Source organism: Papaver somniferum, chromosome 8, assembly GCF_003573695.1.
Source record: "Papaver somniferum cultivar HN1 chromosome 8, ASM357369v1, whole genome shotgun sequence".
NCBI lineage: Eukaryota > Viridiplantae > Streptophyta > Magnoliopsida > Ranunculales > Papaveraceae > Papaver > Papaver somniferum.
In genome coordinates, this window is record NC_039365.1 from 141,633,599 (window position 1) to 141,647,196 (window position 13,598).

General features: G+C 35.9%; 2 protein-coding genes across 3 annotated transcripts; one reads left to right on the forward strand and one right to left on the reverse strand.

Moving 5' to 3' along the window:
* Nucleotides 1-383: 383 nt before the first annotated feature.
* On the forward strand, nt 384-4,807 carry LOC113303251 (inactive leucine-rich repeat receptor-like serine/threonine-protein kinase At1g60630). The gene is made up of 2 exons (XM_026552281.1): nt 384-2,615; nt 3,975-4,807. The coding sequence occupies exons 1-2, from the start codon at nt 1,244-1,246 to the stop codon at nt 4,631-4,633; spliced, it is 2,031 nt and encodes a 676-aa protein (XP_026408066.1). The 5' UTR covers nt 384-1,243; the 3' UTR covers nt 4,634-4,807.
* A 219-nt stretch (nt 4,808-5,026) lies between these two features.
* On the reverse strand, nt 5,027-10,650 carry LOC113303253 (protein PLASTID TRANSCRIPTIONALLY ACTIVE 14-like). Of its 2 annotated transcripts, none has more exons than XM_026552283.1 (12): nt 10,285-10,650; nt 10,053-10,190; nt 9,806-9,931; nt 9,209-9,337; nt 8,465-8,554; nt 8,226-8,376; nt 7,841-7,950; nt 7,186-7,257; nt 6,357-6,462; nt 6,048-6,245; nt 5,488-5,530; nt 5,027-5,383 (listed from the first exon to the last, which is right to left on the reverse strand). In XM_026552283.1, the coding sequence occupies exons 1-12, from the start codon at nt 10,483-10,485 to the stop codon at nt 5,305-5,307; spliced, it is 1,443 nt and encodes a 480-aa protein (XP_026408068.1). In that variant the 5' UTR covers nt 10,486-10,650; the 3' UTR covers nt 5,027-5,304. The 2 variants fall into 2 exon arrangements, with proteins under 2 accessions (XP_026408068.1, XP_026408067.1); XM_026552282.1 differs by having other exon boundaries at nt 6,048-6,248.
* Nucleotides 10,651-13,598: the final 2,948 nt, after the last annotated feature.

The following is a 13,598-nucleotide window of genomic DNA, read 5'->3' on the forward strand; positions in this document are numbered from 1 at the left end:
TAAAAATAAAAATAAAATGAAAATGAAAACCTAAATTCATATTGTTCTCTTTTGATTTTGTTTGAGATGAATGTGGTTTTGCACCAAAATCATTTCACGAAGAATGAAAGTTAAGCTTTTAGATTTTAATTGTCGTGTATAGTTACGAGTAAAACCAAAGACAGCTTACACGGCATGTGATTGAACCAACCATGCTTAAACAAGTACTAAATAACATCAAAGCTTTTGAACTAAACTAAAACTATAATGTTTCCAGCCACTTTATACTATAGACACGAAATTAGGGTTTAATAGTGCATATCCCATGTGGATCCCACCTGTTTTATAAGGACAAAAACCTCATTTTATTAAATTTTGCTGACACCATCGCTTTGATTATCGTCACCAGTTTCCTGCTCTTGTTGCCAGACTCAGTTTTTTTTCCCTCTCTTTCTAGAATTATTAGTAATGGAGATTCAATAGTAGTAGTATCCAATCTTCAATTCTTCAGTTTCTTTCCTACATTCATTTTTCTAACTGAAAAGAAAAACAAAAACCCACACTCATTTTGTTAATTTCCTCTTAACTTGTGGTTTTGAGAGAGAGATTGGTGAATGCAGGTTTGATTTTTTGCAATCTCTCTCACTCTCTATCTACCCAACTACTTTGATTAATCTTTGCAGTACTAAATAGTGGTTGATTTGTAAAAAAAAGGAAAAAATAATATTGGATCCCATAATTTCCAAAAAATGGGTCTTCTGAATTAAAACAGAGTATTGAGAAACCCTAGAAATACTGCTTAAAAAAAGAGAGAGTAAGATATTCGTTCTTTTTTCTTTGTAACTTTTTGAGCTCAACTCACGTGGAGTTACCGCTATTTGTCTTTTGATAAGTTTCAACTTTCAAGCTCTTAAATATAAACTCATCACAGAAACGTTTTTGCTGTAATCCTGGTTGGTTTAATGGCTATTCATTCAAAGCTCTTTCTCTCTCTCTTGGGAAAGAGATGAGTCTTTGAAGTTTTTAGGGTTCTGATTCTTCTGAATAGAGTTAGGTCTTGCACTGAAACACTGTTTATAAGGATAGTGATGTTTTTGTATGTATTGAAGAAAAAAAAAAGTGAATGGGGTGTTAAAAGTACTTTGATCTCATCAGTTCAATCTCACAGAGAGAGACAGTGAGACAAAAGAGAGGGAAATTGTTTAATGCCAGTTGAAGATTTACAAATGGTTTCTTCATCTTCTTCATCACTGCTGTAATTGTAATGCTATTATTATCAGTTACAATGAAATCATTATCAGCTCTAAATGCAGATTCAAGGAGAAGAAGAGGAAGGTACATTTTGTTTATTTACTTTCTCTCTGTAACATTTAGTTTTGGGTTAGTCAGATCAAGTGATGAAGAGGCATTATTAAGGCTTAAATCGAAGATTGATCCTTCAGATACATTATCATCATGGAGAAAAGGATCTGATTTCTGTAAATGGCAAGGGGTTAGAGAGTGTACAAATGGTAGGGTTACAAAGTTAGTTCTTGAGCATTTGAATCTAAGCGGAACCTTAGATGGGAAAAGTTTAAACCAGCTTGATCAGCTTAGAGTATTGAGTTTCAAAGAAAACTCGTTCTCTGGTGAAATCCCCAATTTATCTGGTTTAGTTAATTTGAAATCACTTTATCTGAATGATAATCAATTTATGGGTCATTTTCCAAGTTCTATTTCAGATCTTCATCGTTTGAAAATCATTGTGTTGTCGGGAAATTTATTGTCGGGTAAGATTCCCGTCTCGCTTCTCAAGCTTCTGCGATTATACATTCTTTATTTGCAAGATAATCAATTTACAGGAGAAGTTCCAGCTCTGAATCAGCCAACTCTTAGATTCTTGAATGTATCTAATAATCAACTTTCTGGCGAAATTCCATCAAATGCAGTACTCGCTCGATTCAATTCAACTTCATTTCTCAATAATGTCAATCTATGTGGCAAACAGATAAATGTCGTCTGCAGCAATGCTTCAATTACTCCTAACGGAGCTCCATCTACTGGTTCAAAGTCACATTCAAAGCATGTAAACAAGAAACTTATATTGATTATTGTTGGTAGTATTGTAGGATTGATTTTGATGTTAATCTGTTTGGTAATCTTATGGAAAGTTTGCAAGACTAGGAAGACCAAAAAGTCACAGGAAGAGTCACGAGAACTTAGGAGCAAAGTTGAAGTAGGCACTGAAGGAGTAGTAGGAGGAATGGGTGGCGAAGGGTCTGGAATTGGTGGTTCAAAACAGGGAGGATTTTCATGGGAGAATGAAGGTTTGGGAAGTTTGGTTTTTTGTGGAGCAGGGGATCAACAAATGAGCTATAGTTTAGAAGATTTATTGAAGGCATCCGCAGAGACATTAGGAAGAGGAACACTGGGGAGTACTTATAAAGCAGTGATGGAATCTGGGTTTATAGTTACCGTGAAAAGATTGAAGGATTCTAGGTATCCAAGGCTTGAAGACTTCAGGAGACAAATGGATGTGCTAGGGCGACTCAGACATCCTAATTTGGTACCAGTCAGGGCTTATTTTCAAGCTAAAGAAGAACGTCTTCTCGTCTATGATTATTTCCCTAATGGCAGCTTGTTCTCACTCATTCACGGTATGCTTTTAATTCACCTCAGTTTAACTTTTTATATTTTCTTATAATCTAAATTTGTTACATTAGTATGAAGTTCTTGTGAATCAGTTAATTGTGCAATTAGGACAATCAAATCAAGATAGTGGGATAGTCAAAGCTTTTTGTGGTTGTGTTAAAATTAGTAACATATGGGTCCGATGACGAAGGCATTTGATGTGAAAGTTGAACTCAACCACAAATTTCGTTAATTGGTGTCTTTCAAAATTTATATTTTACCTGTAACTTGGTGGGTAGGAGTCCTTTGTCGGTTGACATATGAGAAACAAAAGTTTGGAAACTGTTTCAATTTCAAGGACACTGATGGTGGGTCAAGCTTGTTGGATATGTTTAATGATTGCATATGTGTGCTTTATGCATTTGTTTTATTTCTTTATTAGAAAGTGTTTTCTCATTTATTCTTTTTTTAGTTTTTTGTTTTCTAAGATAGAAATTTGAATGAGTGAAGTTTAGTCCCATGTTGGAAACAAATAGCACACAATACCCTTGTTTAGAACTTGTTTTCAAGGAGTACGTTGCATTATAGTCATCTGAAAAATCCATCTAGTTTCTTGTAAGCTAGAAAATAAAATAACTGAAATTATTAATATTATATTATAGCTCCGCACCATATTAGTAGTTCGATCAATGTCTGTATCTTCTCCTTTTTCACAGTTTATTATTTTATTACTGAATTTACTCTACGTTAAAGTTACAACATTTACAAAGTAGAAATTGTGATAGGTAAAGCATTTTTTCTTGCATGCACTCGTAGTAGCAAGTCTTGACACTTAACAGCATCCAATCAAGCTGATGAAACTTATACCACTACCAAACATAGAATGTGACTTGAAGATGCATGGAAAACACAGGTTTTCTCATTTCAAACCATTTTCCGAATGTTCTTCTCCATATTTTGAAAGATTGTCAGTGAACTCTGGCCGTAAGGTCCAACTAGTCCTACGAATTAAAAGTTCAAAATTTCTGCATCTTAGATGAAAAACCGTTATTAACTTGTTTTAAGGCACACACCTCTAGCATACAGTCAAATCTGTGTACCATACCAGGCTACTTTTCTTCGCCGCACTTCTGACTTGATTTGGCTTCTGATCTCAGCAGGGTAGTGTGAGAGATATAGTTAGTATGTAAGAACTGTTTTTTTCATTGGGACTCAGGTCATCATGATGTGTTGTTATGACAACTGACCCCATTGAAACTAAACAGCACCTGGTTTGTTATACTGCATTTGTTCCTTTTCTTCCTCTTTTTCTTGATATACGTATGTAATGTTGTATCAAAATGCTTCTTTGATTGTATGTCAATCATTTTTTTGTTCCTATGCAGGATCAAGAACTTCAGGGGGTGGAAAGCCCCTACACTGGACATCCTGCTTAAAAATAGCAGAAGACTTGGCAACAGGATTAGTCTACATCCACCAAACCCCTGGACTAACCCATGGAAACCTGAAATCATCCAACGTTCTTTTAGGTTCAGACTTCGAGTCCTGCCTCACTGACTATGGCTTGACACCATTCCGTGATCCTGACTCACTTGAAGAACCGAGCGCATCATCTCTCTTTTATAGAGCTCCTGAATGCCGAGACCTGCGAAAAATACCAACACAAGAAGCTGATGTCTATAGTTTTGGAGTTCTTCTTTTAGAACTTCTCACTGGAAAAACACCTTTCCAAGACCTTGTTCAAGAACATGGTGCCGATATTCCTCAATGGGTTCGTTCAGTCCAGGAAGAGGAGACGGAATCTGGAGATGATCCAAACTCAGGTAATGAAGCATCTGAAGAGAAATTGGGATCTCTTTTAAATATTGCAATGACTTGTGTTTCTCTTTCATATGAAAACCGACCCGCGATGAAGGAGGTATTGAAAATGATTAGAGAAGTTAGGGCAGAAGCTCAGGTGTCTTCAAATAGCAGCGACCATTCACCAGGGAGATGGTCAGATACGATTCACAGTTTGCCGAGAGACGAACATTTGAGCATCTAAGCTAGGCAGTTAGAATAATACATTCCACTATTCTTTTTTCACGTATCTTTTTTTCTTATCTTTTCTGTTCTTTTCAAGAGTCCAGTTCAACATGCTGTTGTAGATTGTTATGCTGTAAATTATTTGGGTACTTCCGAGTAGTAAATTTTCTAATCGAGTAAGATGGGTTATTCAGTTCTTTTTTTGTCTTTTGGGTTTGTATGTCAGGTGTCAGTGTGAGAAGAAAAGTAAACTTCAATTTTAAGGACTGCCTAAATGTCAAACAATTTTATGGCCCTGTAATTCTTTTTGACAGTCTCTTGATAATCTCCTTCTAGCTTTAGGTTGTAAATATGGTAAACGAACTTTGGTGGATGAAGTTTTCATGTAAAGGTGACCAAACAAAAAGAAAAAGAAGGTGAAAGTTATGTTATTAAACATATTGCAAATGATTATAGTACCAATCTGGGCACAACAAAAAGTATTTCTTCTAGCCATGAAACAACAGCAATTTTCGATAGACACTACAATCCTGAATCCTATGCATTAACAACACTATAGTTACATGGATGGAGCTACTGTAATCTCTCGTTCCAACAAAAAACCTACTCTTCATTTATGTATTCTACTTCTTAGCGCAGTTGTGAACTAATATTAAAAGAAGAAACACTACTTGATGGGAAGTTACAGTGTCAAAACAGTATTCGATCTTGATAGATCTCCAGAGCCTGGATCACCTTCTTCAGAAACAGTTTCCTATGTAACCTATACCTACAAAAGGTTAATATTGAGTTTATGAGAAAAATTTAAAGCACAATTTGAACCTGATCAGCCAAAAACTAGTGAATCACAAAAATCATGTGGAGGTTACTTACTTGATTGCTGCCTCTAGTGTTCTCCTCGCTTGCGGCATAGAATCTGGTTGTAGAAAAACAAATACAAAGTGAATCAGTGACTGACAGACTGCATATTTTAGTTCTGACACCTTATATTTTATGGTACTCTAGACTTTAGTTAACTCAGAGTAGAAAAAGTGCAGGATCCCTGGTTCGAAAAAGCTGGGTTTTTTTCCCAATCTGAATGCTGACCTCGGTTTTTCATTTCAGCCCTTCAATATGCCACAACAGATTTAGGCTACATTATCATGCGATGTTATGCTTTTGAGACATTATGACCACGTTATCATTTTAATGAAGATTAAGATTGCATTCTTTTATTATTTTATAAAAAATACAATTCCATTTCAGAAGTGATAACTGGAATCTGTCTCCACCTCCTCAATGGGGTCTGAATAGTATAGAAATCAGCTATGTTGTGTCATAATGGGCTCATATTATCAGTTTGTATTAGGTTAGTAAAAGAAGTACATAAAAAGGAACATTACGGCAATTAAACAACTAAAAGCAATACGACATAGTCCGGATTGACGGTTTACCGAGAATTTGTTGATCTTGATCAGGAGTAGTTGAGAATTCAGAGAGCATCTGCTGGCATTCTTCCTGTAACTCTCTTGCAGCCTTTCTTTCTGAACTCGGGACGAAGGGAATATCTCCGTCTGACCATGTTGGCAACGTGCGTGCTGCCGCTATAACCGCTCCATCGACAAAGTTATCTCCACTACTTGATAGTCTACCTGCTTAACAACAAATTTATATGAACTTGTAAGGTCACAAGCCAATTAGATATGAAAGAAAATTTATCATTGAGAAGAAATTTGTAAAACGAAAAAACATAACACCCTTACTGTTATGATAGTATTCTTCGGGTAGGCCAGAGATGTTAAATACTGACAAGAAGGAATCCAAATGAATCCTTGTATTACTGTTGAATTGGATGATATCACAGGGGTTCTACAAGAATTATGAGAAGTTTAGAAATATCATTACAGATTCATAGAAAGACGGCAAACAACTTAAAAGGACGTGCTATATCTATTTATATTTTTCATATGGATACTTGTGAAAATTTCAGGGACCCAAGAAACAGGAGTCTACTGTTTTGGCTACAGAAATATGTATGATGTTTGTCTTATCATAAAACCCATTTTCAAACGGACGGAGAAAATTATATTCTTTGGACCCAATGACCGAAGATCCCCTTTCCTTGTTGCAGGGTTTGAAGTCTTCGGTTACAACAGTAAAACGGTCTATGGCCGTTATCGCTTCAATGAAGACAGCATTGAAACACAACCAATTATGTTACATAACGTCTAAGGAAAAAGATGATATTGCTTTCCTAAATGACGAAAATAAGCAATTGCTCTTTGTGTATAAGTCTTCACCAAATTTTCCCTTAGTCGAAGCAAAAGAAGCAAAAAAAATAAAATAAAATGTGAGCACAATTTCGAGTTACAGGCAACCCCTGTTCTAGTTGGGGATAACAGCTACTTGTTTGTGTTAATCATTGAGGTTCAGCTTCACTTAACTAACTTTCCTAGTCATCTGATGGATGAGAGTGAAACTTTGACTTGTGTTGTGTCAAATGGCATATGCTACACCTAATTCACGATAACATTGATCCAAAAACACATTAGGCTGCTCCGAAAGTATAAACTAAAAAGTAAAAGTGCATACCGCTGGAGACGAAAAGCCATATCTTTCCATGAACATGTTATTCTTCTTGCCACTCATATAATTGACAGTCATCTGCAATTAATCACAGGAAAAACGTGCATCAACCAAAGTAACCATGGAACTTTTTGGCACAAAATACTTCTTAAACAAATGACGGATGTAAACACGCCTACGCACAAATTCTTAAGGGCTAATTGCAGTCCTCTGGAAACCAACGAGATTCAAAGAAATATCCTTAAAAAGATTAAAAAGTTTTCTGAAATCAATGTATTGAGCAGTTAAACCAATGAACCAGTGAGATGAATACACATGACAAACATTTAACAAGTGGGTAAAGAATAATGAGTTAAGTTGGTCTGACTACTTACATTTACACTTTCTCACTATTTCCAACTAAAGATTTGATTTTGAATGTGAACGAGGATTTCTGGCTACACTTTCCAACTAAGTTACGAGAGAAGTTGTACGGATACAAGTATTGATACGAAAGAATCTCTCTGATATGACTTCTCGTATCATTCATCATTTGTCACCAGAGATACAAAGTCACATTCAATAAGGACTGGGACATGTGGTATGACTTAGTATCACATGGAATTAGTCTTGCGAAAAAAATTAAAGGTCACCTGAGTAAGAAGATATATCAAAAATATACCTCATCCCCTTTTTTGATCTTTTGTCCAGCATTTACCATCACCTCGAGCATGCGATCCTTGAATCGCCAGTGAAAGAAACAATTTGGCTGAAACGAATGGTTCAGCATGTCTGCACAATGCGTCTAGTTATTGAGTTTCTCGTTCATTATCTTTTTGTTTATTCCCCTAATACTTGATAAGAAAAAGCAGTCAAGATTGATAGATTTCTAAGCTCTTTCCTACAACAGACATTAGGGAATCTCCTACAGAAAAATAAATTGCTCGAACAGCATTCCTGAAGGCAAGTCCAGGGACAAACAAACACAACAGGAAGGCAATCGTAAAATCAAATACTAAAGTCAGAATCCTAACTGCATTTCCCGTAAATATCATATAGAAGCTTACCAGCGTAAGGAATAAGCATATCTGAGTCTTGGATGAGTGCACCAATCCTCATTTGCATTTTAATACATCGGGATTGTGCAATACTCAGTGCCCACATGAATCTTTCAGGATCACGAGCTAGCCGTTTAATTTTCAGTGGAACAGCCGAGTGCTGAAAAGATTGATAACAAAACCTCCTGTCAAATATATCAAAAGCAGTTATAGTGCCTAACTGAAAGGAAGCAAATAATGTATCTTACCCAATTTCTTTCCCAAAATTCTAATGCTCGCTCTTGCTGATCTCTCATAGTTGAAGCTAGATCTTCGTCCTGCAGCTCCAGAAGGTCCTCCTGATAAAAAAAAGGAAAGCACTGAATCTACATCATGGATGAGTTGCGATGAAAAATAGAAATAATTCACCCACAAGAATGCTAATCCTATAAATTTGCTTTCAGAGAACAAAAGGCAAAACAAAAAGGAACAACGAAATAGTCAGGAGCTAGATTTATGAATTCCAACTTCTCTAAGAAGGCAAAGTGGCGAATAAAAATTAAGAAGCTTAGCTGACCCACAGTGAGAAGGAATTTAAATAAGCAGCAATATCTCAACTACAAAGCAGCCATAAGGTAGGGAAAACTAGAAACTCACAACAACCTGAACTTCCCTACGAGCATTTTAAATCTGTGTTTTTTATGTTATGCAGTTTTTGCTACAAGGATTTCGGCCCATTTTCCTTCAGGATTCAAACAAAGGCTTGGAGGTTCTACTTTCAGCAGCACAAGGTCATATGCATGTAGTTATATTAGATATCAACTAAAACACTTGCTTGTACTAACCAAGTAGGATGATGATGTGTGAGTATTTGCATAGAGATATTTTTGCAACTACATAAAGCATGGGCTATAGAAACGAGTAGATTTCTATGAAGCGCAAGTTACCGGATTTATCTGGGAAATCTAGAACTTAAGCATTTACGTTATCATAACCTGACCTTGCACACGTACCTCTGTTGCTAGAAGCAAACTAGTACACTCGTCTGCACTGGGTAAAAAATCACCATACAACTGCCAGAAGTTACCCTCCAAATCAAACGCGAATAAAAGAAGGCATGCTAATCTTAGGTCCCAATCCGTCTGTGAAAAATAAAAGATGAGGAACATGTTAGAGAGAAGGTTAGGAAAAAAAAACATCATCTCTCAAGTATACAAAGTTTATAGCGCGAAAATCAGATCAAACTAACAACACTATAGAACAGGTACGAGGCTGATAGATGTGGAATTTAAGAGCTTGATGTGTCGAATGCCAGTGCCTTAAGATCCCAAGAACTTACAGATTATATATAAAACAGGATTGTGTAGCTAACATAATACATCGGGCTTCTTCAGGGGAAACTAGATATACAACAAGGCCAATTCAATGGATCCTAATGAATGATGGAACCAACAGGGTGGAATCAGGTGTATTTCTACTCCAAAAATCGAGTCAAGGAACAGACCTAACAATTGCAACTCAGAGGACAATCATGAAAATGACTGGGAAGTATACTAAGAGACAACTTATAATCATTCGAAAAACAGAATACAAGGAAAGAGAGCAATCACCTCAGGATTCGTTGAGTTAATGATATCAAAAATTGGATGGCCAATAGGCACAATATCCGGGAAAAACATCCAGGGGAGCTTCTGACGCATTGTTACCATCAGCTCTAATGGTATTTCCATGATAACCTGAATAATATAAACAAAATTATATCTACAATCGTTGCTTCTTCAATCACTAATTCTCATGAAAGAACAAAGTGGTGACATTAACTGACCAATTAATAATGAGTCTAAGGAGAATTCTCACCCTGGCTCGGCGAAGAGGTTCAATGTCTCTTGCAGCGTAAACTCCAAATCCATTTGGGCCTTCCATGAATTCAACTCCGTAAGCTCGTACACTTCGAACATATCCAATCTTGTAAAAATCAGGGTCTGCAGGTTCCAACTGCAATTCAAACAAGTCAATTCAAGCAAAACAGAAGTGTAAAATCCTAATAAATGGAATTGAAGAAGTAGAGAAGAAGAAGAGTATAATAAACCTCAGAGGGCGAGTCTTCAATTTGGGGAGGCTCAAATAATCTAAATGGAGGTGCTGCTACTGGAGCTTTGGCAGTTCGAGCATTGTTACATATAAATGAATTAGTACGATTATGACATTCAAAACCCTTTGAAGTTGGATTAACCTTGTTGTGGTTGAAAATGAAAGAGTTGGTAGGGAGTTGAAGATGCAGAGAAGCCATGTAGAAGAAGAAGAAGAACAAGTAACAAGTAACAACTCAAGTTTCAACTATTTTTTTATCCATCTATTCTTTCTGCAAATGGATTTCGGGGGAGTTTCAAGCTTCAACTGATGACGAGGGAAAAGAAGAAGAAGTGAAAACAAGGTTAGATATTTTTGTTCTGAAGGAACGTTATCCATTGTAAACTCTTTCTAAGTTCGATTTCGGGAGTATTTGATTTCACTATTGGGTTACCCGTGTCCTTACCTACTCACCGTACACGTGTTACGTGTTACGTCTGATTGTGAGACCAGACGATCTGTTGCCGGGGCATTAAGTCCCGACGATTGTTGATGACCCAGACGTACATTCCTAAAATTCTATTTAGCATACTTGGTGGCATGCAAATGACTCGTGTTAATATGGTAAAAAGAGTTAAGCGATTGAACTCCTAAAAATGTCAATAGCACCAACAATAAAGACTCTCTTATTGGATATATTATGAAGGATCGTGCTATTATACATGGTCGCTCAGGAGACTCTTATGAACTAGCAACTTCGAAACTGTAAGATACGAATATATCTTCTATTTTATCCGTCCATCACGAATGCACAACTGTCATGGATTTTAATTTGAAACAAATCCTTATTTTAATTTAACATAACTATTACAAGCCTTATAGATATCTTTGTCTTCGTTAAAAAGTCTTCTCTATTTAGTAAAATAAAAACACGTTTACATCCTTCAATTGAATCAATTTTAGGGTCTTGTCTGTGTGTTGTGGAGCAATGAATCCTTGCCGAAATCTATTGACTGAGTTCGACCTTAACAAGATGTCATTGATAGCAATTGGGATCTATCACCAGCCAAGAATGGTATACCAATTATAAACCAAAACCTTTTTTTTTGGGTATAAGAATAACATTGGTTAGTGTTAACCAATAAATTATTAACAATTATGCTAGTGAATGGGTTAGTAGTTTATTTATTGTAACCTATTCTTCCATTCAGTTATTATGGAGCCAAATTCGATATAATCTTATTTTTTATGTAATACAGTATACAATACGAAGATGAGATACATATTTTCAGTGAAGAACCCTTTATCAATATGGAAGATATTGAGAACGTTAATTCACTTGATGGAGAAAAAGAAAATGGATTTCAGGATGAAGCGATTACAACAAGCAACGCTAAAGAACTTACGGAAGAATAACTAAACAGTGTCTGCCCGTACGTTGGAAAAGAGTTTGAATCTCAAGATGATGCATATGCTTTCTATAACCGGTTTGCAGGTAAAACTGGATTTAGTATTCGTTGGCACTCTACAAATAAGTCTAGCGTTGAGCCTTTTGAAGTGATAGTGCACACATTTTGTTGTTCACGTCAAGGACTAAGAGACCGTAGAGCTAAGCCTGTTGAAAAAAGGAAAAGGCAACAAGCCGATGTGAGGACATATTGCAAGGTAGTGATGATGATAAAGAAGAGAAATGACATATGGTTTGTGTCCCGTGTTGTAGAAGAACACAATCATAAACTTGTTTTCCCAAGTAAAAGGCACAATCTTCGGTCATTCAGAATTAAAAGTAGTGTGCAAAAACAACAAATTGTGAACTATCGACTAGCAGGCGTCAAAACAAATCAATTAATAAGCTATTTGGCAGTTGAGAATGGTGGAGTGAAGAACATTGGGTTTCTTCCAAAAGATGATAGAAATTATTTGAGTACAAGACGCCAATTGGAGCTAAAACATGGAGATGCTCAAGCTGTACTAGACTACTTCGAATGTCAACAAATGCAAAATCCATCATTTTTCTATTCAATTCAGGTAGATTCAGAAGGCTAGATGACTAACTTCTTTTGGAAGATGCTAAGTCAAGGATGGATTATTACTATTAAGGAGACGTTGTTTGTTTTGATTCTACTTATAGTACAAATAGATATGACATGCCATTTGTTCCGATAGTGGGAATCAATCATCATCATCAAACTATTTTATCCGGTGGCGCTCTGCTTTATTCCGAAAGTGAAGAGTCGTTTTAATGGGTAATGAAAACATGGATTAGGGCAATGTACGGTAAATAACCAAAGGTTATACTTACGGATCAAGATTCATTTATTGGAGGAGCGATTACATGTGTTCTACCAGGTACGCGTCATAGATACTGCTTACGGCATATTAGTAGAAATGCTATGAAAAATTTATCTAACGTAACAAAAGAACTTGGTTCGGAGTTCAGCAATTGCTTATATGGGTATGAAACAGTTGAAAAATTTGAGCATGGTTGGACGACAATGCTTGCGAATCACGAATTGCATAATAATAAGTGGCTGCTAAATTTATATGAAAAACGTGAACATTGGGCCTCAGTGTATACGCGTGATATATTTTGTGGAGACATGTATACAACACAATGCAATAAGAATATAAATTTTTTTTTTATGGATTTTTGAAAAAAGATTTTGCCTTTGTGTAAATTCTTACGACAATTTGAAAGGGATGTGGTTGCAAGACGAGAGGCAGAAAATAATATGGACTATGAAACAATTATTCAAGACCGGTTTTGCGATTTCAAATGGGTATTAAAGAAAATGTAGTTATAGTGTACACAAAGACAATTTTTAAAAAATTTCAAGAACAATTAACTGAATGTTTTCTTTATTCTCATGATAAAATCGAAAAGATTGGAACAAAGTCGACTTACCACTTATCTAGAGTTGGATATCCGCATAAATTTTGGACTGTGGTATTTGATTCTTCTGATAAGACTGCTCAGTGAAGATGCTTGTTATATGAATTTGCAGGTTACTTGTGTGGACACATCCTGAAGGTTTTTGAATTTGAGAATACTCAAAGTCTTCCATCTCAATATGTACTAAAACGGTGGCAAGAGATGCTAAATCTGGAGCTGTAGTGTTCGAACAAGGTGAAGAAATCATAACTGACTGTCGGGATGCAGTTATAATTAGATATAGTAAACTCTGTCAAGATGCAATAAATATTGCAGTTAAAGGTTCTACATCTATTCCAGTATATACTGTTGCAGTTCAAGTATTACAAAAGGCTTTAGAAAATATCAAGAAAGCAATAAAAGACTCTCAAGTAAATGCCGAAATTCAGTCTAATGCAACA